The sequence below is a fragment of the Narcine bancroftii genome, chromosome 3 (assembly GCF_036971445.1).
Source record: "Narcine bancroftii isolate sNarBan1 chromosome 3, sNarBan1.hap1, whole genome shotgun sequence".
In the NCBI taxonomy this organism is placed as follows: domain Eukaryota; kingdom Metazoa; phylum Chordata; class Chondrichthyes; order Torpediniformes; family Narcinidae; genus Narcine; species Narcine bancroftii.
Window position 1 is genome coordinate 81125644 of NC_091471.1, and position 23790 is coordinate 81149433.

General features: G+C 41.9%; 1 protein-coding gene across 9 annotated transcripts in view; it reads right to left on the minus strand.

Annotated features, from left to right (window-relative positions):
• plpp1a (phospholipid phosphatase 1a) overlaps window positions 1-23790 on the minus strand; it is a 126974-nt gene that overhangs the window by 66307 nt on the left and 36877 nt on the right. For 6 of the 9 annotated variants that reach the window (XR_011353491.1, XM_069924364.1, XM_069924368.1 and 3 more), the window contains 2 exons: window positions 8293-8444; window positions 731-1011 (listed from right to left, as the gene is read on the minus strand). Coding sequence is in view for 8 of the 9 variants with exons in the window: in XM_069924364.1 (XP_069780465.1) it covers window positions 731-1011; window positions 8293-8444 (433 nt within the window). In the remaining variant the exon portion in view is untranslated. The remainder of the gene's footprint in view (window positions 1-730; window positions 1012-8292; window positions 8445-23790) is intronic. The other 3 variants (XM_069924367.1, XM_069924371.1, XM_069924365.1) reach the window with 2 other exon arrangements.

Genomic DNA, 23790 nt, shown 5'->3' on the forward strand with positions numbered 1-23790 from the left:
CCATGATCTGCAGCCTCTCCTCCTTGGGGGAGAAAAAATATTGAGGCATTTTAAGAACCATAACAGTGGCAGCTCTGATGAGCACATTATTATTCTCCTACCTAATTCAGGGCTATTATTAGGATGCATGGTGACACCACAGCCAATGTTACTGTCACACAGTTTCAGTGACCCAGATACGACTTTGCATGCTGTCTATGTGGAATTTGCATGTTCTTCCTGTGATCTTGTGGATTTTCATCAAGTGCTCTAGTATCATCTTGCATCCCAAAGATGGCCTAATAGGTAAACTACCTCTGATATAAATGGGTGGCAGGAGAATCGGGAAGAGGGACAGGTCTAGGAGTTGCTGGACATGCATGAGAGAACAGGTTTTAGGAAATATGTGGGGAAAATTGGGCTGATGGGAATGCTGTGTGACATGGCACAAACTTAATGACCACTTTCTGTGTTGAAAGAAAATATGATAAATATTAATGCCTATAACAACAGATCCAACCACAAAGATGCACATATGAAGGGAAAAATTGTGCAATGGAAGGGACATCCAATCCCCATGAAGACATCCAAAATTTGCCTCATTGCAAATCTCTCACAACCGTGGACAAAGGAACACTTATAGCCAATCATGCAGAAGTGTGTAGACTGTTGCCTTTCTCTTTCACATTAAATATAATGTGGATCAGATGAAAGCTCCATGTTATTATGGAAAATATTGTACAAGACTTACCGGGCTTCATTGGCCATCTGTTTGTCACCCAGGCAAGTGAAATCATTTATGTACCCATGAGTGCAGTTGATTTTCGTCCAATCAGGTTGGCAAACATCAATGAAGTGAGGTCGAAGACGTCCAATTGAATATTTGGCTATGTCAGTCAGAGACTGACTCGCAGCAGCTCCAAATAAAAATGTCCCAACTGCCTTATACACAGTGGCTATATAAGAATTTCTAATAAAGGAGTTTGAGTATAAAATGTTCCAATGAACTGAGGCTAACTCTCCTATGATGATCTGCAACAGAAAAAAAAAGGGTCAGACATCAATTCTGCATAAGAAGTAGAACAAAAAGAAATAGATATATTCCCAAAGCATGCATAATGTAATCTACAAGCACAGTTGGTTGCAAGAAGACATGCAGCATCAGCAAAATTTTAAAAGGTCAAAGATTTCAATAATCAATGAATTTAGCTGTTTTACTAAAAGTCAGACAAATGTTATGAGTGGTGCTCATGTGTACAGCTTTTCTTTATTAATTAGTCAAGATTTTAATCTATAACTTACATTTTCAGATCTGAAGTCATTTAGTGATAAAAAGCAAATTAACCCACCTAATTTTAGATTAATACAGAAATCTGTGATCAGCACATTTTTCAGTATAATACTTGTAAAGTACAGAAATGGTTGGTGTAGTGCGCTATCAGTATCCACCAAAATTAGGCTGAGGTAATGATAGGCCTTAATAAACAGAAGAACCTTGCTGGCCCAGTTCCAGATATAGGAATGGCAGGAAGGGAGAGGTGGCTAGACCTTTATGGCCCAAGATCACAGGGGAGAAGTCATAGAGTACGAGTCATCAGTTGGCGAGCCAGCACCATATATACAGTAATTAACAATAACTATATAGAATAGAGGAAACATATCACCACATTCACCCATCCTTTTAGAGCAGAACCCCCCCCCCCCCACCCCTTAGTCTTTGAACACAATAACAAACAAAAAAAAGTGCCAAGGCAACTGATTCTGGTGCACCAGTGACTTCCTCTGTACACTGGACCTGCAGGGAGCAGGGATAGGGATAGCCTGCTGTTTTGCAGGCTGGGTGTCTAGATGAGGGGCCACCAACTGACTACTTTGAAAGGGTGCTGTCTGTGTTGGGGTGATGTGAAAACGCAGGGTGATCAGGGATGTATGGGATAGCTCCGGGCTGTCCAGCCTGAATGAAATGCACCTCTTCGACCACCACGAGTCCCGGATGGCTGAGCCTGGTGAGTGCCATCCCCTGTTGTAATGGTGAAGGCCTCTGAAACTGGAACAATGACTGCGCCCTTTGGTGTAGGCGTTCGTTCGAAAGCCAGTGTCCCAGAGGGGTGATCTACCCGCCCAGAGTCATTACAAGGACAGGTGTGCTTGCAACAGGTCATACAGTGATATTCTTCAGAAATTCCTTATTCTCTGGAACAGTATATGATTCAAATTTTTTTTATTGTGTCTTTTGCTTAGAACAAAGAGCCTGACCATTCTGTCAGGGACATGCCTTCGCAGCAGGCAGTACAGGTGCAGGATGTTGCATGTGGATTCTCGAATACCATCTTGTATTAGACCCTGTAAGGGGTGGCCAGCATAGCGAATGCTTCTTTTCCAGCCTTTCTACTAGCACCACATGCCATCCCTTCAACTTGGTGGGAGTGTACCAGCTCTCTCCCTGTTTTATACAATGCCCTCTGCTACCAGCCTGCATTTGAAAAAAAATCACTCATATTTTGGCAAAGGACTGGAGGCTCTTCCCCATACACAGATGGATCCCAGTTGTACTCAGTTCCATCCTTGTCAGGGCCAGGTATCAGAGGAATTGCTAGTGCCCATAGGCCTTGAGTTATAAGTACACTGGGCTTTTTCAATCCTCTTGTTCCCACCATGCTGTCACCTTTGTGGACCATAGTTGGTGTGGCTTTGTCTATGAGGAGACCTCCTCCATTCCGCAGTGTGGCTCTTCCCGGCTGTACCTGCTCTGATTTAGGAGCATCTGCATCAGATGTCTCTTAAACGTTACCAGCAGCACCAGTCATACCCCTCCCTGTTACAGCTGTCACGCCTGCGAAGCCGCTTTCGTCCATGCTCGACAGTTGTTCGGCCATGTCAATCTGCTCACCCTCCATCCACGACATCTCATCGCCAAGGCTCCACTCCTGCCAGCGGGCCAAGATCTGCCACTGTCACCACCTGAGTGCCAGAGGCTGACGTACACGGTCACCGTTGCCACCGGGGGGGGGGGGGGATGGGGGGGGGGGGGGACACCAAAGTCCACTGCCGCCGCCAGGGGGGCCGGAAGTCCGCTGCCACGATTGGGGGGACCAAAATACTCTGCCCCCGCTGCCGGGAGGTCTGCTGCCAGGGGGGCCCAATGGCCACTGGTGCTGCCGGGGAAGCCCCATGGCCACTGCTACCGTCGCGGAGGGTCCCGATGTCTTTTGCCACTGCCACCGGGGGAAAATGAGTTGGCAAATTAGTTTTAGTATTTATCTCCCATGTTATTTTTATCATCATTGGAATAATGTTGCAAGCTTCCATTGGCAGGATGAAGTTGCATGATCACAAGATCAGCAGACAGATTAGCATGTAGCAAATTCTGGCCTACTTCTGGGCAGAATGAGCTCATTTTAAAGGAGGATAACACAGACATGGAATATCAAGTATTTTTGATGAGCTTTGACTGCAAGGAAGAAGCTGAAAGTCCCTGCCACAGGCAGGTGAGGACTTGGGTGAAATGGACAAATGACAACACAATTCATACCTCTTCAAAAGTGTCACTTGCCTTTTAAAATTATGACAAGATACTATCTCAGAAGGTAATTATCAAGCACCAAGCACAGAGAAAATGGCCAGTATTTTTGTCGGCCGGAAATGGTGTTGTACTTCTTTCTGTCTAACATGATTGATTTGGGCACCCTCTCCCCTCCCACCACTTCCTGCGGTCACATCTCCAGACTTACAGCATCCTCACCTACTAACTGTGGAAACATTATAACCAGGTTCAGCTAGAACTCAGGAAGACTCCTTTGGCTATTTTAATAAGGTTGACAGTCGTACCACCAAATCAACCTCATAACTCTGCATCTGTTAAAATCAGGGCTGCACGTTATTAGATCCAGTTTGATCTTGCTTGGGTATTTTAACCAGCTTTACAGGTGAAGAGTTCACATTGCAAAGTTGTCTGATTCAGGATAGGGCAATTTTCAAGATCTTCTAACCTCCTGTGGCTGCCCCACTGTGTTAAGCTTCCATGAAAGCCAGTTTTCAAAGGCACATCTATGCATCCATTAGCCAAATGACAAAAAGTTTGCAACACAAAGACAAAATACTTGGAAAGGTAAAATAATGCCACGATTCCAAAAAAACAAGAATTCAACAGGTGCCCCTCCATAAATCTTCGTCCGCGAAGCCAAGCCAAAGAAAGAAGAAAGAAGAAGACTCAAAATGCATTGATATACATGAGGATCAGATCTCTTGGAGGCACTAACTGCAAGACAATCAATATTTCTCTCATGGCTGTATCAAACAATAAATAAAGAGTAAGGAAAAAGGATGTTAGGATCCATGTACACAAATCTTTGAAAGTGGTAAGACAGACTGGGGTTGAAAAATGCACAAATAGCCTTGGGCTAATTTATAGCAGAGGGTCTAGAGCACACATGTCAAACTCTGGCCCGCGGGCCAAATTTGGCCCGCGATATAATTATATTTGGCCCGCAAGATCATTTCAAAAATGTATTAGAGGTGGCCCGCCCTGCAGCGAGAGCCGATGCTGTTTTTTGGTAATGTCACCCCCACCATCCTCCCCCTTCATTGCACATCCTTCCCTACCCCCTAACTATCCCCTCCCCCCTAAAACCACCCCCCTTAAAAGATGGCCAGAATATTCTCAAAAAGGAATCCATAATGGTAAAGTTCCACAAACCTTCTGCTGGGAATTTTCAATAAATATTTAGTTCGGCCCTCGACTTAGTCCAAGTTTTTAATTTTGGCCCTCCGTGAATTTGAGTTTGACACCCCTGGTCTAGAGAGAAAAGTGAAAAAAACTTAAAAGCTCAAGTTTGTTTCATCCAGAGATGTATGCCTAATTTCATGTACTGCACTTTAAGAGTAAAAAGAAAACTTTTGAGAGAATACAGAACAGATTTATTAGAAAGTAGGTTTGCTTTCCTTAGAACAGAGAATTCTTAAATTTTAGACATACAGTACTATAACAGGCCATTTTGGCCCACAAGTCCATGCCGCCCAATTTACACCCCATTAACTTACACCCCAAGTAAGTTTTGAAAAGTGGGAGGAAACTGGTGCCCCCAGAGAAAACCCCACAGATATGGAGAGAATGTACAAACTCCTTACAGTCAGTGCAGGACTTGAACTCTGGTCCAGTCCCGATCGCTGGTGCTGTAAAGGCATTGCGCTAACTGCGAAGCTAGCCATGCTGCCATAAAGAAGGTCACAGATTTGATACAAGTATCAAGCATTGAGCCAGTAAACAGAGAAAACCATTCATAGTAATGGAAGGGTCAAGAACAAGAGGATGCAATTGTAAAATGACTGACAGGAGAGCCATAAGAAATACATGGAAAAACATTTTCACCCACTTAATGGATAAAACTGGAATGTACTTCCTGGAAGGATAACAAAAGCAATAATAAAATATAGGTTAAGTACTTGAAAGAAAAACATATGCAGAGCTACTCCAAAGAATACTGAAGAAGACAAGAAGTTTGTTCTTATGCGTGTTGGCACATGCTCAATGAGTTGAATAGCCCTATCTTGGAAGTACTTACTTGTGATAGCTTCATTATGTAGTAACATCCAGGTTTCCTCATTATGTGATGGTTTACACAGACTGGACTAATGACTGAGGAGAGTCCAAGTTCATTTTCTGCAGTCATGACTGCTGTCAAACCTTCTCGACATCACAGAATATATAATTGGTGAGGACATATTCCAACCAAAGCACACGAATGGATTGGTGAAACAGGAACCATTTACAGATCGAAAACAATCCCGAGTGAAAACAGGAAATGTCAGAGACAGTTAGCATCTGAAGAGTTGGAGGCTTCAGTTTCAGGACAACTTGCCTCATATTGTAAAACATTCAGTTAGGAAATCTAGCAAGTAAGATGGTATGGAGATCCATTGTTCACAAGGAGCAAAGGAGGAGCAAGAAACCAGTGCTGGCATTCATCAATAACCATTTCCAATAATGACAAACTCAGACTGTGAACACTAATTTCTTAAAACTCTCAAACATGAGTAACCTTGATCTTTCATGTATTATACTTGGTTTCTTGTACCTAAGGGATAGGCCAGTTCATACTCTAATTCCTGTAAATGGCTTAATGACTGCCCATTTTTATACCTCATTGAAATGTTAACTCTGAAGACCAGAACTCTTACAAAAGCAAGACAACACGAGAGTTTGATCAGTATTCTTCTACATGGTCGTTTTCCACGGTGCCAAGATACTTCAGAAAGTTTTAAAAGTCAACCAGGCCAAAAGTGGGACAAGAACAGCTCTAAGGCTGAAAACATCAGAAACCATCCCATCTAAGCTGAAAAATGAGTAGGCAAGTGAAAATTCAGCAACAACTGAAGCAGTGAACTTTGTGATTTGAGGAAGGTGCAACTACCTGAAGAGTAAACTGACCATCATCTCGGGTGTTGGAAGGTACTGCAGCTGCTCTAACAGTAAGAGACTTACAAGTTGAAGTTAAATACCTCAATAACCTTTTGCACACTGACTATTGCCACAAATTTTGAAAGAAACCTCAATAAATCTGGACATTTAGAAGTGTCCAGATTTATTGATCTCTATTTCAAAATGTTAAAATATGAGAAGGCTTCACAAGCCATTTTCAGGTGGAATCACCTGGAGAATGTGGCTCTGGAGCAGGCTGTGGGTGTCTGCGAAGGGACATTCAGGTGCAGCGCTGAAGGAGGTGTTCTGCCACCTGAAAGGTCTGAAGTGGGGAGAGGGGCCGCAGAGCAAACACCAGCTCTGGAGTCTGGGCAGGGGCAGCCTTCTGACATCTCGTCTCCCCGCTGCCTGACAGGTGCCGGCGGGGGACTGCGGGGCTGGGGCGGCTGTCCCAGAGAAATCTGGACTTACTGAAAGCTCTCACCTTTTAAATTTAGCAGGATATTGTGTACGTGCGTAAGCACTACAGATGCACAGCGGCAACAAGCAACGACTTTATTTTTCTTTAAAATGTTCGTTTTGATAAATTAACCACGTTGTATTTACTGATGAATAAACTGTCACAATTCACCTGTTCATCTCCTCTTTATTCCACCTTAAATTTGAATTTTAAAATTACTGCCCAAGAATCCAGAAAATCAGGACCAACCCAATCCCCGAGCAGTCCGGATTTTTGCAATAAGTATCATAAACCATTTCAGTTCTTCGTTGGTAATTTAGCACCATCTCACAACCTCAAACTACAACGAAAAAACAGGAGTAGCAATATTTTCCACTGCTGGAGCACCTTACTCAACTGGAAAGCACCTGCACCTCGAGGGCAGAAACAATTTACAACAACTCAAACAACTTCTCAGGGCAGGATGAGAAATCTCAATAGTACGGCCGCCCCAGCCCCGTAGTCCCCCGCCGGGGTACTGTCAAGCAGCAGGGAGTTGGGTCGCCAGCTGACTGTCATCAGCCCGCCCCGTGCTAGGCACCTGAAAGCAGCTAGCAGCTTTGCCTGAGCTGCTTTCAGGTGCAACAGGGGATTCTCGGAGCAGAATATTATACCTACAAGAGAAGGGTTAGGTAGGTAAACCTCCTGGCCGGGTTCTCTACTTTCAGGTGGTCACCCGACAGCCGCATAGGAGTACGATAGGCAGCTTTACAGTCAAGTATTGTGGCTACATTTAAAACTATGAAAACTGAACATAATACACAAGTTGCGGATCTATCTGGCAGTTAAGAGGAAACTAAAATTACAATATATACTAATAAGATAACCTTTGTAATGGGTGTGATTTATTTTTGTAACATTGTAAACGGTTTATCATCATCGTCAGATTACGTTACACATCCATGCAGTAAACATAATTTCCATCTTAAAACTCAAGGTGAAGTCAGAAGCCAGAAGATGGCTTGCCATCCAATTTTCCTTCCCATTGGTAAAGGAAATTCCAGTACAGAACATAAATGTTTTGTTTAAATGAAAGAAGACTGTCTCCTGCAGAAGCCAATGGAGCTGGGGTACAGCTATATTGATTATACCTTAAGAATGTGCCTGCAGAAAACTCAGCCAAGACCATCAAAGATCTCCTCTGGTAGTCACAGTTCAACATTTCTTTGGGACTACTGGATGTTAGCAATAAAACTTGACTGACAAACAAGGGTAAATGTAACTGCCCAAACTGCACCCAGTAATGAACAATTAGGCAGAGATTGCAACTATTCAGTTTGTTACCTCTAAGTCATAGTTTTCCATAATGTGACATATTCATTCCAATTATTAAACAGTACATCTGCAATAGCAAGTGAAAGCAACAATTGTGTGGAATAAAAAGGAGTCGACTTACTACCAGTAGAACAACTGGAATTAAAGTGCCAGCTAATAATTGGTAGGATATGGTGTCTTCTTTGTATGGGTACTTGAGGGTTTCATCATTACAGTAAAATCCACGTCTGAATGGAGAGCGAATCGATGAAAGAATTGCAAAAGGCAATCCAGCTAGTAAAGCAACAAGAAACCAATCTGTAAGTTTAATCAAATACGATATAATTGATTGGTTGATTCCAAACTTTATCTGATGTAATCGCACCACTTCACTCACAACAGGCTACAGACCACAAGCTTAAAACAATTTGAAGAAACTTCATATTGCACATGAAGTCACACACATAGACTTCTCTGGGTTCATAATAATGGAAGGCAGAAGTGCTGGTAGTCTCTGAGGCCATGTGCATTCCACCGTCCAGGTGAGGAGCAGCAGTCAACAGGACTGTCATCCAACCATTTCAGGGCTATAGATTGTGCATGATTTGGTGAGTAGTAAAATAGAAAAAATATTGTTTTAAAAACATCAGATTGAAAATAAACAACCGAGAATCAGACAAAAAAGATAATGAAATCAGACAAAAAAGATAATGAAATATTAAGTGATTGATTCTCACAAGTTAATAAATATTCAATTTCCTGTAATTTTAACAGACCACTTTAGACTTGAACTTGTGTTTACAGGGAGCAGTAATTCCAAGCTCCATACAATAAATAGTTGATAAAGATGCCAAAAGTGGAATGACTATTTATTTCAACATAGTTATGTTCTTTAATTTGTATTGGGGATCACTTTCACAGTCAAATATGTGTATATGGTGATATTTCTTTGGGTTTACGATCACTTGAAATGAAGGTAAGAGCCAGAAAGGGGGGGGAGGGGGAAGAAAAAAAACCCAATCTTATCACAGTGACTTTAAAAAACATTTTTTGTCAGAACCAAAATATCCTGCAGACTTCATGAGTTCGTGCAGTTGGCCCAAAGATGAGAAAATGGGAGACAATCAAAACAGTCAATTGACATGCAAGGACCAACATCCAGTGTGCATACTGATATGAACAGACTTTTAAATTCATGTAACTGGCTAAAGATGTTTATAATAAAGAGGCATTTAGGCATGTGAACAGGCAGGAGGTGGAGGGGTATGGACAATGTACAGGCTGATGGAATTGTTGGCACAGAAATCTGCTGAAGGGATTGTCCTGTGCTGTTCTAAATAGTCCTTGTGAACTGGAAACAATAACAACAGTAAGTTTGATAACCTGCTGCATGTACAGCAGATGTTATGAAATAGTTTTTCAAAATAACATTTATTATCTCGACATTGTTAACACTAAACAGTAGAACTTGATAATTACAATATATAGATTAAGAGAATTCAGGACTGTTACACGCTGAGCACCAGTGCACCTCAGGGCCGTGAGCTCAACCTGCTCCTGTTCATGTTACTGAGCCACGAATGCAATGCCAGATCCAGCTCCAACAGAGTCATCAAGTTTACAGATGACACAACAGTAGTTGGCTTCATCAGTAACAATGATGATTGGTACTACAGAGAAGAGGGGGAAAATCTCTTGATATGATGCAAGAATAACGACCTGAATTGCAACATGGACAAGATAAAAGAGATGATTGTGGACTTTCAGAAGGACCAGGAAAAACCATCCTCCACTACACATTAAATAACTCAGTATTGGAAAGAGTAGAGAGCACCAAGTTCTTCAGTGTCCACTTAAGAAGTGACCTATGCTGGACTTGTGATATCTCCGACTAATCAGGAAGGCACAATAGCAACTGCACTTCCTTAGAAGTCTGAAGGAGGCAAGGCGATTGGCCACCATCCTATCAACTTTCCACAGGAGCTCTATTGAGAGGGTCCTGGTTGGCTGCATCATTGTGGAAAAGCTGCCAATCAGCAATAGATGGGAGGTGAATTCACAGAGAAGATCTCCTGCCCCCATCCATCAATGTGATCTACCAGGATTGTTCTTTGAAGAGGGTTCACAAAATTGTTGAGGACCGCTAACACCCCACACAGCAACTTCCAGCTACAGGAGTACCAGAGCCAGAACTACGAGACTGAGAAACAACTTCTGCTGAACGACTGAATGAACTGCTCATACAAATCCTCTGAGACTCCACTATTTATTAAACAATATTTATTATTTTTATACATGTATTCATATATACTGCCTATCATTTATCCATATTTGCATTGTCTGGTTTGCATGATTTTGCCCTGAGGACCAGAGCATGCTGTTTCATCAGGTTGAACCTTAACTAGTACCACACATTGTTGCACACCTGCCCTTTACCTCTCCTATGACGCACTGAATGAACCCAACATTTCCCTGGATTGGTAATACACAATAGTTTTTGGCGTTGATGACAAGGTTTCTTCAGATACAAAATGATGAAAGAGAATCAGTTTTTACTTTTCAGGCCAACCAGAGCTTTTAAAGTTCTGCCATTGTTTGAAATTGTCCATAATTGGAAGGTTTTTTTTTTGACACAGGCTGATTTAAAAAGATAATTTAACAGAACCTTGTTTGGGATCACAAAAGTGAAACAGCATTCTGTGACTAGATACCAATTGAGTGACACCAAAGTATAATAATTTTAATTATCTTGAAAGTCCCAGGGAGTGAAACCATTTGCATTCCAGCAAACGCCCTGCAGTGTTTGACAAGACATTTCCTGATTAAATTAAAGTTAATTCCATAAAATGTTTGTTACAAACTCTTATACATTGAAACAGCATGTCAGTTCTTAGCAATGTCAATTCAGCAACACTTGCTATGAAACTAGTCCAAAAGGTCAAAGCATTACTGACAAGTAACAAAAAAATTCAAAGTTAAGCAGAAATAGGAAGTGAAATTTAACATCTCTATTGTATTCTAAAATATTCCAGCAGGATACATGCAAAGGAGGCAATGGACTGACATTTCTGCAGCCTTCACTGGCAATTGCTTTTGACCTTCTCCCAGAATATCCCAGGCACCTCACCAGAGCAGCTGTACTTTGCAAAGTCAACGAGTCAGACTGAAACCTAATCTGTCTCCTTCAGTCTGTGATAACCATGAAAGTGATGAGCCAAACTTTGAGAAGGGGTAGGCTTTTTCCTATAGTGTGACAATCAGAAGTGCACACAATATTCCAGCTGTACCCTATCCAATTTTTCATAACAAAATACAAAGACCTTCCTGCTTTTATACACTCTGCCCTTGCTAATAAAGGCAAACATCTTTTATGTCTTCTTCACCATCTATGCTGACAGCTTTCAGGATCTTTGACTTGAATGCCAAGATATCTATGTTTCTCAACAATCCTCAAGGCCTTGCCATTTGGAACTCAACACATATTATGACTTGAAGCAAAATTTAACATTATTCTCTCCCTGTGGCTAGCTACAATTTGGATACAATCTAATACTGCATCCACTTTTTGCCTCCTTTCATCACACAAAGATATTCTGTCTGATTCTAAGGAAGAAACCTTGTGTTGCAGGCAACAAAGATGGGATTCAAATCAACCAAGAAGTGTAATGCACTGACTTCAGGGTATACTTGGAATGAATAGCCCAGAAGGTGCAGAGCTAGTACTAATTTAGGAGGCACTGACACTACTTTGAAAATGAGGGGATAATGAAATAGATTTAGTGTAAATGGATGGTTGACAGTCAATCCAGACTCTGTGGGCTGAAGGACATTTCTGTTCTTTATTTCTCTACGACTCTGTTCAAATCACATAGATTGGCGGCTCAGAACAACATTGGGTAGGGGGGGGGGGTTAGTTTTGAGTGAACTGTCCATCAGAAAAATCTTGAAAATCTACTTTTTCATGGTTTCCCAAATGGATCCTAATCTTAGTATGACGCATTTGTCAGAAAGAGACATTTCCTTTCAGGAGAGCTGACTAATCTTCATTGAACCAGGTGAAACACTGAAGTCTGCAGATGCTGTGATTGTAATAAAAACTCACCAAAATGCTTGAGGAATAGTCTTTCAGCATCCATAGGAGACAAAGATATTTTGCCAATATTTCAGGCCTGAGCCTTTCTTCAATGAATAAGCAAAAAATATATACAAAGAGTAAAGGAGAGATACAGGACCGATTGAAAATGATGCTGGAGAAATTTTAATGGGTAACAAAGAGATGGCAGAGGAACTAAATGAACATTTTGTGTCTTCACTGAGGAAGACAATAGCAAAATACCTGATAGTCAGAGGTCTCAGGGAATAGAATTAAGTACAGTCAGAATAACTCGAGAGATAGTGCTTAGTAAGTTAAATGGACTAAAAGTAGATGTCTCCTGGGCCGGATGAGGTGCACCCATGGGTTCTAAAGGATGTGGCTTTGGAGATTGTGCAGACATTGGAATTGATTTTCCAGAAATCAATAGTCTCTGGCATGGTTCTGGAGAATTGGAAGGTTGCCTTAATTACTTTATTCTTTAAATATAATATACCAAATTGAACTGTTTAACACAATATCAAGACTTCCAGACAACATTCAGTGAGAACCTAAATAAGTGAAAGTTAATTAAAATTGGTTTAAAACAATTACAGGTGAGTTATTGATCTTTTTAGAAGTCTAATGAGGCAATTGCAGACAAGAGTAAAGGTCATTAAGGGATCAGTCATTTTGAAGAAATTTCACCCCTCAAAATGGTTTCCCTCCAAAGAGCTGCAGTTGTTGAATTACTGAATATTTACAGCAGATAGGATTTGGACCATGGAAATCAAAAGATATGGAGATCAAAGAAAAAAGTGGACTTGAGGTATAAGCAAGATCACCACAATTTTACTGAATGGCACAGCAAGGCTAAGGAGTTAATTATCTACTCTGATAATTTAGAAAGGATTGATACAACAAATAGAGAAACATGATATCTGGCTCTCCTTAAAGCTGGGACACTCAGGAGAGAGGTAATGAAAGACATCACAAAGAATGACAGAATGAAAACAGGGTCTTTGGCCCATTGCTTCTACGCTGACTATTAATCCTGTTTTCCTTCCCATTCACATCATCACCTCGACCAGCTTCCCTGAATTCTCTACTATCCATTGTCACTTGAGGCAATTAACAATCAACCTTCCACTCAAACCCTTCTGGAATGTGGCAGGGAACAGAAATCCCAGAGAAAAGCTACCTGGTTATGAGGGCAGGTGAAAACTCTACACAGAGATCAAGATCTAACCCAGGTCTCCAGGGCAATGAAACAGTGATGACAATTGCAGTGCCACTGTGCCTATTCAGGAATGGGTAGAACTCTTCTCCACAAAATATCATACATTAGCTCAATTAATATTACAAGATCTAGGATTGATATATTTCCAATAATCATGCAAAAGATATGGAAATGGCCATGGGAGACACCATCTCTCTGATCCTCCACTCAGCCCTGGAACACCTGAACTCCATGGATATCAGTGCCAGCCTACTACTAATAGACCATAGCTCCACCTTCAATACCATAATACTTAACAAACTCATTCCAAAACTGGCATTCCACTCTGCAACTAGATCCTTAACTTGTGGTATAGCAGACCATAATCAGTGAAGATGGGTAACATTTCCTCACAAGCACAGTCAACATTGGCACTCCTGAAGGATGTATACTTAGCCCTCCACCATACTTCCTCTACTCCCATGACTGTACAGTAAAATACCATTCCAATTCATCTTTAAATTCACTAACGACCCCACAGTTGTAGGCCAGGTATCAATAATGAGGGGACAGAATACAGAAGGGAGAGTGGCACAGTTTCAACCTCCATCTCTCTCAATCGCACTTCAGCCCACACTGAGTGTACAGAGTCACCAGCATCCAATTGGAATTAAATGCTTTCAATTACCTGACCAGGACCAACCATGTGGACATCCCAGTCAAGAAAGCATACTGATGCCTCTACAATTAAAAAAAACCTAAATTCATCATGTTCTTTAACAATTTCTGCAGGTACATCATCAAATGCAAATATGCCTCACACATCACAGTGCAGTATGGGAGCTGCTCTGCTCAGAGCATTGTGCAAACTTTGTTCACCGCCATGGACTCCATCTTCATTTTCCAACACATTGAAGGACCCATCACACCCATTGAGGAGAAGGCAAAAGACTATGATATGACATATCAAGAGCCTTACTGACAATTCCCTGCCTGTGGTCATCAATGAACCTCAATAGTGCTCTCATGCTACCTTTGGTTTGTACTAGCATTCATTTCAAGAGGAATAAAATACAAGAACAGGAATATGATGTTGAGGCTCTAAGGTACTGGTGAAACCTCATTTGGAGTGCTGCAAGCAGTTTTGAGTTCACATTTAAGAAAAGATGTAATGTTGGAAAGAGTTCAAAGGAGGTTCACGAGGATGATTCTGGGAACAAAAGGGTTATCATAGGAGGAGGTTTTGACAGCTCTTGGCCTACTCATGCTCCCTCCTGAGAATGCCATGAACTCTATCTGAGATCTCTTGGACCTGGCACCAGGAGGCAACACATCATTCAGGATTCTCAGTCTCTTCTGTTCCACTCACTATGGAATCCCCTCTCACTACCACTCACCTCTTCTCCTCCCTTCCCTTCTTAGCCACAAGACCAGATTCTGTGCCAGAAACCTGATCACAATGGTTTGTTCCTGGTAGCTCATCCACCCCAACTATATCTAAAATTGTATACTTGTTATTGAGAGGAGCGGCCACAGGGGTGCCCTGCACTGACTGCCTGTTCCCTTTCCCTCTCCTGACTGTCCCCCAGGTACCCTTCTCCAACATTTAGTGTCCCTGTAATTCATGTCAATCACCCCTCAGCCTAACAAATGATTCAGAATTCAATCCAACTCCTTAACTTACTTTGTAAAGAGCTACAGTTGGATGCATTTCTCACAGATGAAGACATCGGGGATACTGATGGTTTTCCTGACTACCCACATTCTGCAGGAGGAACATTCCCCTGCCATGTCACCACAACGCCAGCCTCTTCTCACCAAAACCCCTTGAGCCAAAGCTTTAGCATTTTGACACAGACCAAGACTCTTGGACCAAAGCCAGCCTGCCCACTCCCTCAATGCCCATTCTGCTATACAGTCCCTCACTTTTATAGCGATGCCTAGGTCACCTGACCTTGATTGCCCAATCAGCTTCTTCCCGCTCATTTTTTAAAAATTTATTGGTATAAGATAGTTTATAGGAATGTTTACACGATGATGCTGCTGCAAAACCACAAATTGAACATGCATTGAAGATTGTAAAATGTTCACAGCAAACAAACAGCAATTAAACAAAAATCCTGATACTGAAAAATCATAAAATTCCTATTGCTAACTCCAGCTTAACTTTGTTCCCCAAATAAAGTCAATATAGTAAAAAAAAGCATATAATATGAAATCAAACCCAAGGCCAATCATGTAACCAGTAACAACGACGAGCCACAAAACAGAGCAAAGTACAGAAAATAGAATTATGGTGCAACATCAAATTAAGTTTTTCCACAATTCTCTGATAATGATATGTCAATATGAATCTTGATAGGGATAAACCCAGTCAATAAACCACACAGAACAAAATAACCCAAAAGTATGAAGTCTCAGGTTTAATTCCTAGTCTGTTCCAAGTCAATTAGTGTCAGAAACCAAGCCAATAGCAACTCTCTGAATAAACAGGAAAAAGGTGGCAAAGTTCTTGCTCTGATTTCAGAAATTGCAATAAACATGGAAGAGTACACCAGAGGAACAAGCCCTTTGGCCCACAACATCTGCACTAAACATGATTACAAATTACCTGTTTTCTACCCCTGGCATATTCATGCATCTATAGCCTCTTAAATGCTACTATTGTGCCTGCTTCAGTCACCTACTGTTCTTTGTGATAAAGCTCAAATTTAGACACAGCACAGAAACAGGCCCTTTTGGCCCACAAGCTTGTGCTACCCCATTGATCTACAACCCTCAGTGTGTTTCGAACAGTGGGAGAAAACCCACACAAACACAGACACAGGGAGAATGTACTAACTCCTTACAGAAAGCATGGGATTTAAATTCTAGTCCTGATCGCTGGTGCTGTAATATGTTCCGCTAACCATGCCACCCATGACCTGTACATTTCCTTTAAATTTACCTCCACTCAAATTAAACATACAGTGTCCTCCATAATGTTTGGACCAAAGACACTTTTTTCCTTTATTTGCCCTTGTTCTCCACAGTTTGAAATTTGTAATCAAATAATTCACATGTAATTAAAATGCAGATTTTATTCAAGGTTCTTTTGGATTTTGACTAGGGACTGTGGGAAAAAGCTGCGAGCAAGGGGCACAGCAAGCAGGTTCCAAGCATATAAATAGGTAGCGGGATCGCTTTAAGTGATCTTTTGGATCTCTCCATTGGTCAATTAGTTCTAACCAATAAAAAGGGTCGGAGGCAGGTTGGGGGGATAGCTCAAGCAGAGCTTGATTCCAATAAGGTAAGATCTTTGATTATAAGGTAGGAAGGACAGTGGAATGCTCAAATTGCAGGATGTGGGAAATCTGGGACAGCACAATTGTCTTTGATGACTAAATCTGCAAGAGGGGCATCCAGCTGCAGCTCCTGGGAGACCATGTTAAGGAACTGGATGAACTCAGAATCATTCAGAAGGCAGAGGCAGTTATAGAAAGGAGCTTCAGGGAGACAGTCACCCCTAAAAGTCAGGAGAGAGGTAACTGGGTGACTGTTAGGAGAGGGAAGGGGAAGAGGCAGACAGTGCAGTGCACCCTGTAGCTGTTCCCCTCAACAATAAGTATACTGCTTTGGATACTGTTGGTGGGGAGGAATGATCTTCCAGGGACAAGTCGAGGTGGTCACATCTCTAACACAGAAGTTGGCCCCTCGGCTCAGAAGGGGGGGGCGGGAGAAGAGGAGAGCTATGGTAAATGGGGACTCATTGGTTAGGAGAGCAGAGGGTGCCCTGCACTGTCTGCCTCTTTCCCTTCCCTCTCCTAATAGTTTCCTGCCTTTTAGGGGTAGCTATCTCCCTGAAGCTCCTCTCTACAATTGCCTCTGCCTCTTGAACAAGATCGAGGTGTGCCTCCCAGGTGCCAGATTCAGGATATCTCTGATCCAGTTCATAGCATTCTGGAGGGGAAGGACAGCAGCCAGATGTCATGGTCCATGTGGGGAACCAATGACATCGATAGGAGTAGGGATGAGGTCCTGAAGAAGGAAATATAGGGAGTTACGAAAGAAGTTAAAAAGCACGATCTCAAAGACAGTAATCTCAGGATTGCTGCCTGTGCCTCTTACCAGAGAGATTAGGACCAGGAAGTTGTGGCTGATGAATGTGTGGCTGAAGATTTGGGGCAGGGGTTCGGATTTCTTGATCATTGGGATATCTTCTGGGGAAGGTCTGGCCAGTACAAAAAGGGCAGGCTGCACCTGAACTGGAAAGGGAACAATATCCTGGAGGGCAGGTTTGCTAGAGCTTTTGGGCAAGATTTAAACTAGTTTGGAAGGGGGATGGGAATCAGCATGTGAGGGCAGAGACTTGGGTAGAAGGATAAAAGCATGATGCAGCTCCTGGGAGACCATGTTAAGGAACTGGATGAACTCAGAATCATTCAGAAGGCAGAGGCAGTTCTGAGATGGTGAGGAAGGACAGGCAGGGGACAAAACATAAATGTAGCCAGTTAGAGGGGTTGAAATGTGTCTCTTTCAACGCGAGGAGTATTAGGAATAAAGGGGATGAACTTAGAGCATGGATCAGTTTGTGGAACTATGATGTTGTGGTCATAACTGAAACTTGGCTGGAGGAAGGGCAGAATTGGCTGATGCAGGTTGTGGGGGCTAGGTGTTTTAAAAGGAATAGGATGGGAGGTAGAAAAAGGGGGAGGGGAGTAACATTACTGGTGAGGGATAGTATCATGACTATAGAAAGGGAAGATGCTGCAGAGGGTGTGTCCACTGAGTCAATGTGGGTGGAAGTCAGAAATAGGAAGGGAGCTACCACTGTGCTGGGAATAGTCTATAGGCCCCCCAAATAGCCCTTTGGGACCAAGGAGCAAATTACCAGGCAGATTTTGGAATGGTGCAGGATATACAGGATTGCAGTTATGTGTAATTTCAACTTCCCTAATACTGACTGGCACCTCCTGATCTCAAGAGGGATAGATGGGGCTTAATTTGTTAGGTGTGTTCATGAAGGATTTCTGACAGTATGTGGACTGGCCAACAAGAGGAGAGGCTATACTGGATCTAGTTCTGGGTAATGAACCTAGTCAGGAGGCAGACCTCTCGGAGGGGGAGCATTTTGATGAGAGTGACCACAACTCCCATAGTTTCAGCATAGCTATGAAAAGGATAAAAATAGACAAATTGGGAAAGTGCTTAACTGGGGAAGGGCTAATTATGAAGGGATGAGGCAGGAACTAGCAAGAGTAATTGGAAACAGATGTTTAAGGGTGAAAACACAGAACTAATGTGGAGGAAGTTTAGGGACCACTTGCGCTGGGTTCAGGATAGGTTTGTCCCACTGGGGCAAGGAAAATGAGGTAGGAAAAGGGATCCATGGCTGTCAAAACAGGTGAGGCAATTAGTCAAGAGGAATAAAGAAGCATATGTTAAATATAAGAAGCAGGAAGGGCTCATGAGAAATATATGGTAGCCAGGAAGGAGCTTAAGAAAGAACTTAGGAGAGCTCGAAGGAGGAAAGTAGGATTAAGGAGAAACCCAAGGTGTTCTATGCATATGAGAAGAACAGAAGGATGACTGGAATGAAGGTGGGGCCGCTAAAAGGATAAAAGAGGCAACATGTGCCTGGAGGCAGAGGAGGTTGGGGATATCCTAAATGAATACTTTGATTCAGTATTCACAAGAGAAAAGGTCCTTGGTCATGGTGAGGTCGAAATAGAACAGGTCTTTGTGCTGGACAATGTTGAGATTAAGGAAGAGGAAGTGTTGGGTTGTCTTAAAAACATCAAGATTGATGTCCCCAGTTTGCTGTAGGAAATGAGAGAAGAGATAACTGGGGCAGTAGCTATGATCTTTGAATCCACTTTGACTGCAGGGGAGGTGGCAGAGGGATTGGAGAATGGCAAATGTAATCCCCTTGTTTTTAAAAAAGATAATAGGGAGAATCTTGGGAATTACAGACCATTGAGTCTTACATCAGTGGTGTGTAAATTAGTGGAGAGGATTCTTAAGGATAGGATCTATTAGCATTTGGAGGTACAGTCTACTCCAGGATCATCAGCATGGCTTTGTGAAGGGAAGGTCATGCTTCATGAGCCTAATTGAGTTGATGAGGGCAAGGTGGTAGATGTGATTTGCATGTATTTTAGCAAGTCATTTGACAAGGTCCCCTACGAGAGCTTCATCCAGAAAATCATGAGGCATTGGATCAGTGGAACCTCGGCTGTGTGGATAAAAAAAAACTGGCTTGCAGGTGGAAAGCAGAGAGTAGTAGTGGAAGGAAAGTATTCTTCCTGGAGGAGAGTGATTAGTGGAGTGCCGCAAGATGTGTTCTGGGACCCCTGCTTTTTGTGATTTTTATAAATGACTTGGGATGATGAGGCAGAAGGATGAGTCAGTAAGTTTGCAGATGACACGAAGGTTAGAGGAGTTGTGGATGGAGCTGAAGGATGGAAGAGGTTACAAAGGATATGAACAGGATGCAGAGTTGGGCAGAAAAGTGGTAGTTGCAGTTCAATCTGGATAAGTGTGAGGTGATTTATTTTGGAAGGACAAACCAGAAGTCTGAGTACAGGGTTAATGGTCAGTTACTTAAGAGTGTGGATGAACAGAGGGACCTTGAGGTGCAAATTCATACATTCCTCAAGGTCGCTGCACAGGTTGATAGGATCATTAAGAAGGCCTATGGATGCTGGGCTTTATTAATCAGGGAATTGAGTTCAGGAGTCGAGAGGTCATCCTGCAACTCTACAAATCTCTGGTAAGACCACACTTAGGAGAATTGTGTTCAGTTCTGGTCACCTCATTAATAGAAAGGATGTGGAAGCTATGGAGAGGGTGCAGAGGAGATTTACCAGGATGTGGCCTGGATTGGAAAATGTCTTATGAGGCAAGGTTAGCAGAGCTGGAACTTTTCCCTTTGGAGTGTAGAAGACTGAGAGGAGATTTGATAGAAGTCAACAGGATAATGAGAGGCATAGATAGGGTGAACAGTCAGCACCTGTTTTCCAGGGCAGGAATAGCAAACACCAGAAGACATAGAGTGAAAGGAGGGAAGTTTAAGTGATACATCAGGGGCAAGATTTAAAAAAAAACAGATAGTTGTGGGTGCCTGGAATGCCTTTCCAGGGATGGTGATGGAAGCTGAAACATTAGGGGCATTTAAAAGACTCCTAGACAGGCATATGGATGAAAGAAAAATAGAGGGTTACAGGGTAGGGTGGGTGTACAACTTTTTTAAAGAACATATGGGTTGGCACAACATCAAGGACTAAAGAGCCTGTACTGTCCTATAATGTTCTATGTTATTTGTATGTATTTTGGTTTGACCATGTAGAAATTACAATACTTTGTATACATAGTCCCCTCATTTCAGGGCACCATAATGTTTGGGACATTTGGCTTCACAGGTGTTTGTAAGTACTCATCTTTGTTTAATTGCTACATTGGTGCAGGTATAAGAGATCTAGGTTTACATCTAAGCTTTTTGATCACCTTTGGAGTCTGTATTTGCCATTTTTCAACATGAGAACAAGAGTTGTGCCAATGAAAGTCAAAGAAGCCATTATAAAGCTGAAAAACAAGAATAAAACAGCAAGAGGCATCCCCCAAACCAAAGAATTACCAAAAATCAACAATTTGGAACATAATTAAGAAGCAAGGTCAAACAGGTGAGCTCAGTAATCACAAAGGCACTGGTATTCCAAAGAAAACTTCACTGCTCATGACAGATGAATTCTTATCATGATGAAAATAAATCCTCAAATGTATGTCCGACAGATCAAAAACACTCTTCAGAAGGTAGGTGTGGAGATGTCAACGACTACTGTCTGAGGAAGACTTAAAGAACAGAAATATAGAGGCTACATTACAAGATGCAAACCACTAATTGGCCACAGAAAGGATGGCCAGATTAGAGTTTGCCAAGAAATATTTAAAAGAACCTGCAGAATTCTGGAAAAAGGTCTTGTGGACAGATGAGACCAAGATTAACCTGTATCAGAATGACAGCAAGAGCAAAGTGTGGAGGTGTAAAGGAACTGCCCAAGATCTGAATCATACCATCTTTGCAATGGTTTGCATCTTGCAGTGTTGCCTCTTTATTTCTGTTCATGGTCTTCTGCAGACATGAGTCCTTAACATATCAACACTCCCTCTGAAGAGTGTTTTTGATCTGTTGGATATACGTTGGGGATTTTTCTTAATTATGATGAGAATTCTTCTGTCATCAACAGTGAAGGCTTCCTTGGAATACCAGTCCCTTTGCAACTGAGCTCACCAGTATGCTCTTTCTTCTTAAGGATGTTCCAAACTGTTGATTTTTGGTAATCCTACAGTTTGGGTGATTTCTATCCTATTTTATTCTGGTTTTTCAGCCTCATAATAGCTTCTTTGGTCCTCCTGTTGAAATATGGCAACTACAAACTCCAAAGATTATTAAAAGCTTAGAAGCAAGCTTAGCTCTCTTTTACCTCCACCAATAAAGCAATTAAACATCTCACAAACATAATGGTGCCCTGAAATGAGGGGACTGTGTATAAAAATTGCTGTCATTTCTAAATGGTCAAACCAAAATGTATACAAATAACCTTGAATAAAATCTGAAATGTGCACATTCATTATATGTGAATTGCTTTATTGTAAGCTTTATTGGAGCACAGGTGCAAATAAAGGGAAAAAAAAGTGTCTGTCACAAATATCATGGAAGGCACTGTATGTCCTCTCATCTGCGCTATATTTACTATGCTAGGAAAAAATTCTGACTAACCTATTTATGTCTCCCATAATTTCAGGAACTTCTATCAAGTCTTCCCACAGCTCCCGATGCTTTAGAAGAAACAACGCAAGTTTGTCCAACCTCTCCCCATAGCCTATACCCTCTAATCTAGGCAAGATCTTGGTAAATCTATTCTGTCCCTTTCCAATTTGGAATGACCAGAATTGTACACAACATTCCAATGTGGCCTAACCAAATTTTATATATCTGCATCGTGACTTCCTTACTCTTATACTTAATGTCCCATCCACTGACTGCAACCATGTCCTATGTCTCCTTTACCACTCTATTTGCAATGGTCACTTCCTGGGAATGATAGACTTAGATCTCCAGATCCCTCTGTATATTAATGCTATTAAGGGTCCTGCCAATAACTGTGTACTTTTCCCATGCATTTGATCTCCCAATGTACAACACTTGCCCAGATTAAAATCCATTTACCATTTCTTTGCCAATATCTGTAACTCTGCCAGCCCTGACACCTCCCCACCACCACCGCTGGTCCCCGACACCTCCTCACTGCCACCACCAGTCCCCAGCTACAGTCCCCACTCCTGCCCAGGAGCCCAAGATTACTTTTTTGAGGCAGAAGGCACCGCACCCAATGTTGAGAATGGAGTTGCTGTCACCGACTCCGGGTGCAGCTGATACTGAAAACTTGGATCCAGCTCTGTTTGGCATCTTCTCTGCCAGAAGCAAAGATTTTGTTTTGTGCCACAGAGCTTTGTTGTTACCAAACTGGCACAACAGAGCATCAGAGCCCCACATGGCAAGTCAGGTAGTGAATTTTGTTTTCACCTTGTTAAGTTAGTGCTAAAAAAATTTTGGTTTTTGAATCTTTTCGGAACTTTGGGGTACTCAACCTGTACCAACAAATGCAGTACCTGTACTTTGAAGGGAATACAACAAAGAAATTAATGGAGGAAATTAAGGCTTTTGTGCATGAGAAGCTAAACATTTTACTTAAAGATATGGTTTCTGTTAATGTGCACAAAATAAGTCTAATGGGTTGCAATAGAAACCTTCAAATAAATTATCAGATTTGGTTTTGATTTCCACTGTGCCCACTCTTTGTTTCCAAACAGTGACTCCTCAGTAAGCTTAAGGATTTTGGTCTACTTATTTTACATTAGCATAGACTTAGAAGTGCATGGATGTGTTCAAATCCAAACACAGCAAAGAGGGAACTTATGTAATTTAATAAATATTAATCTTTGAAAAATTCCATACAGAAATGGTAAGCACAATATTAGTGAAGTGCTGTAAAACCCTATCCAGTTCACTATGCTTTCTTTGACCAGACAGGCCATTGTGCAACTCCAGACCTACCAATATTTTTGATTCTCAAATAGCTCCTCCCTTCAGCAACCATTAGGGATGGTCAATAAATGCTGTCTCTGCCAGCAACATCCACATTCCATTCTTCAAAAAAAAGCACATGTCCCAGCAATGACACCACTGATAGACTGGCAAGGAGTTTAACTTATGCAAGAACAGTACAGCCATTCAATCTATTCCCAATTGTTTTTTCCACCCGAAAATTGTGAACCTTTGGAATATATTGCCAGCTGGGTGGGTTGGC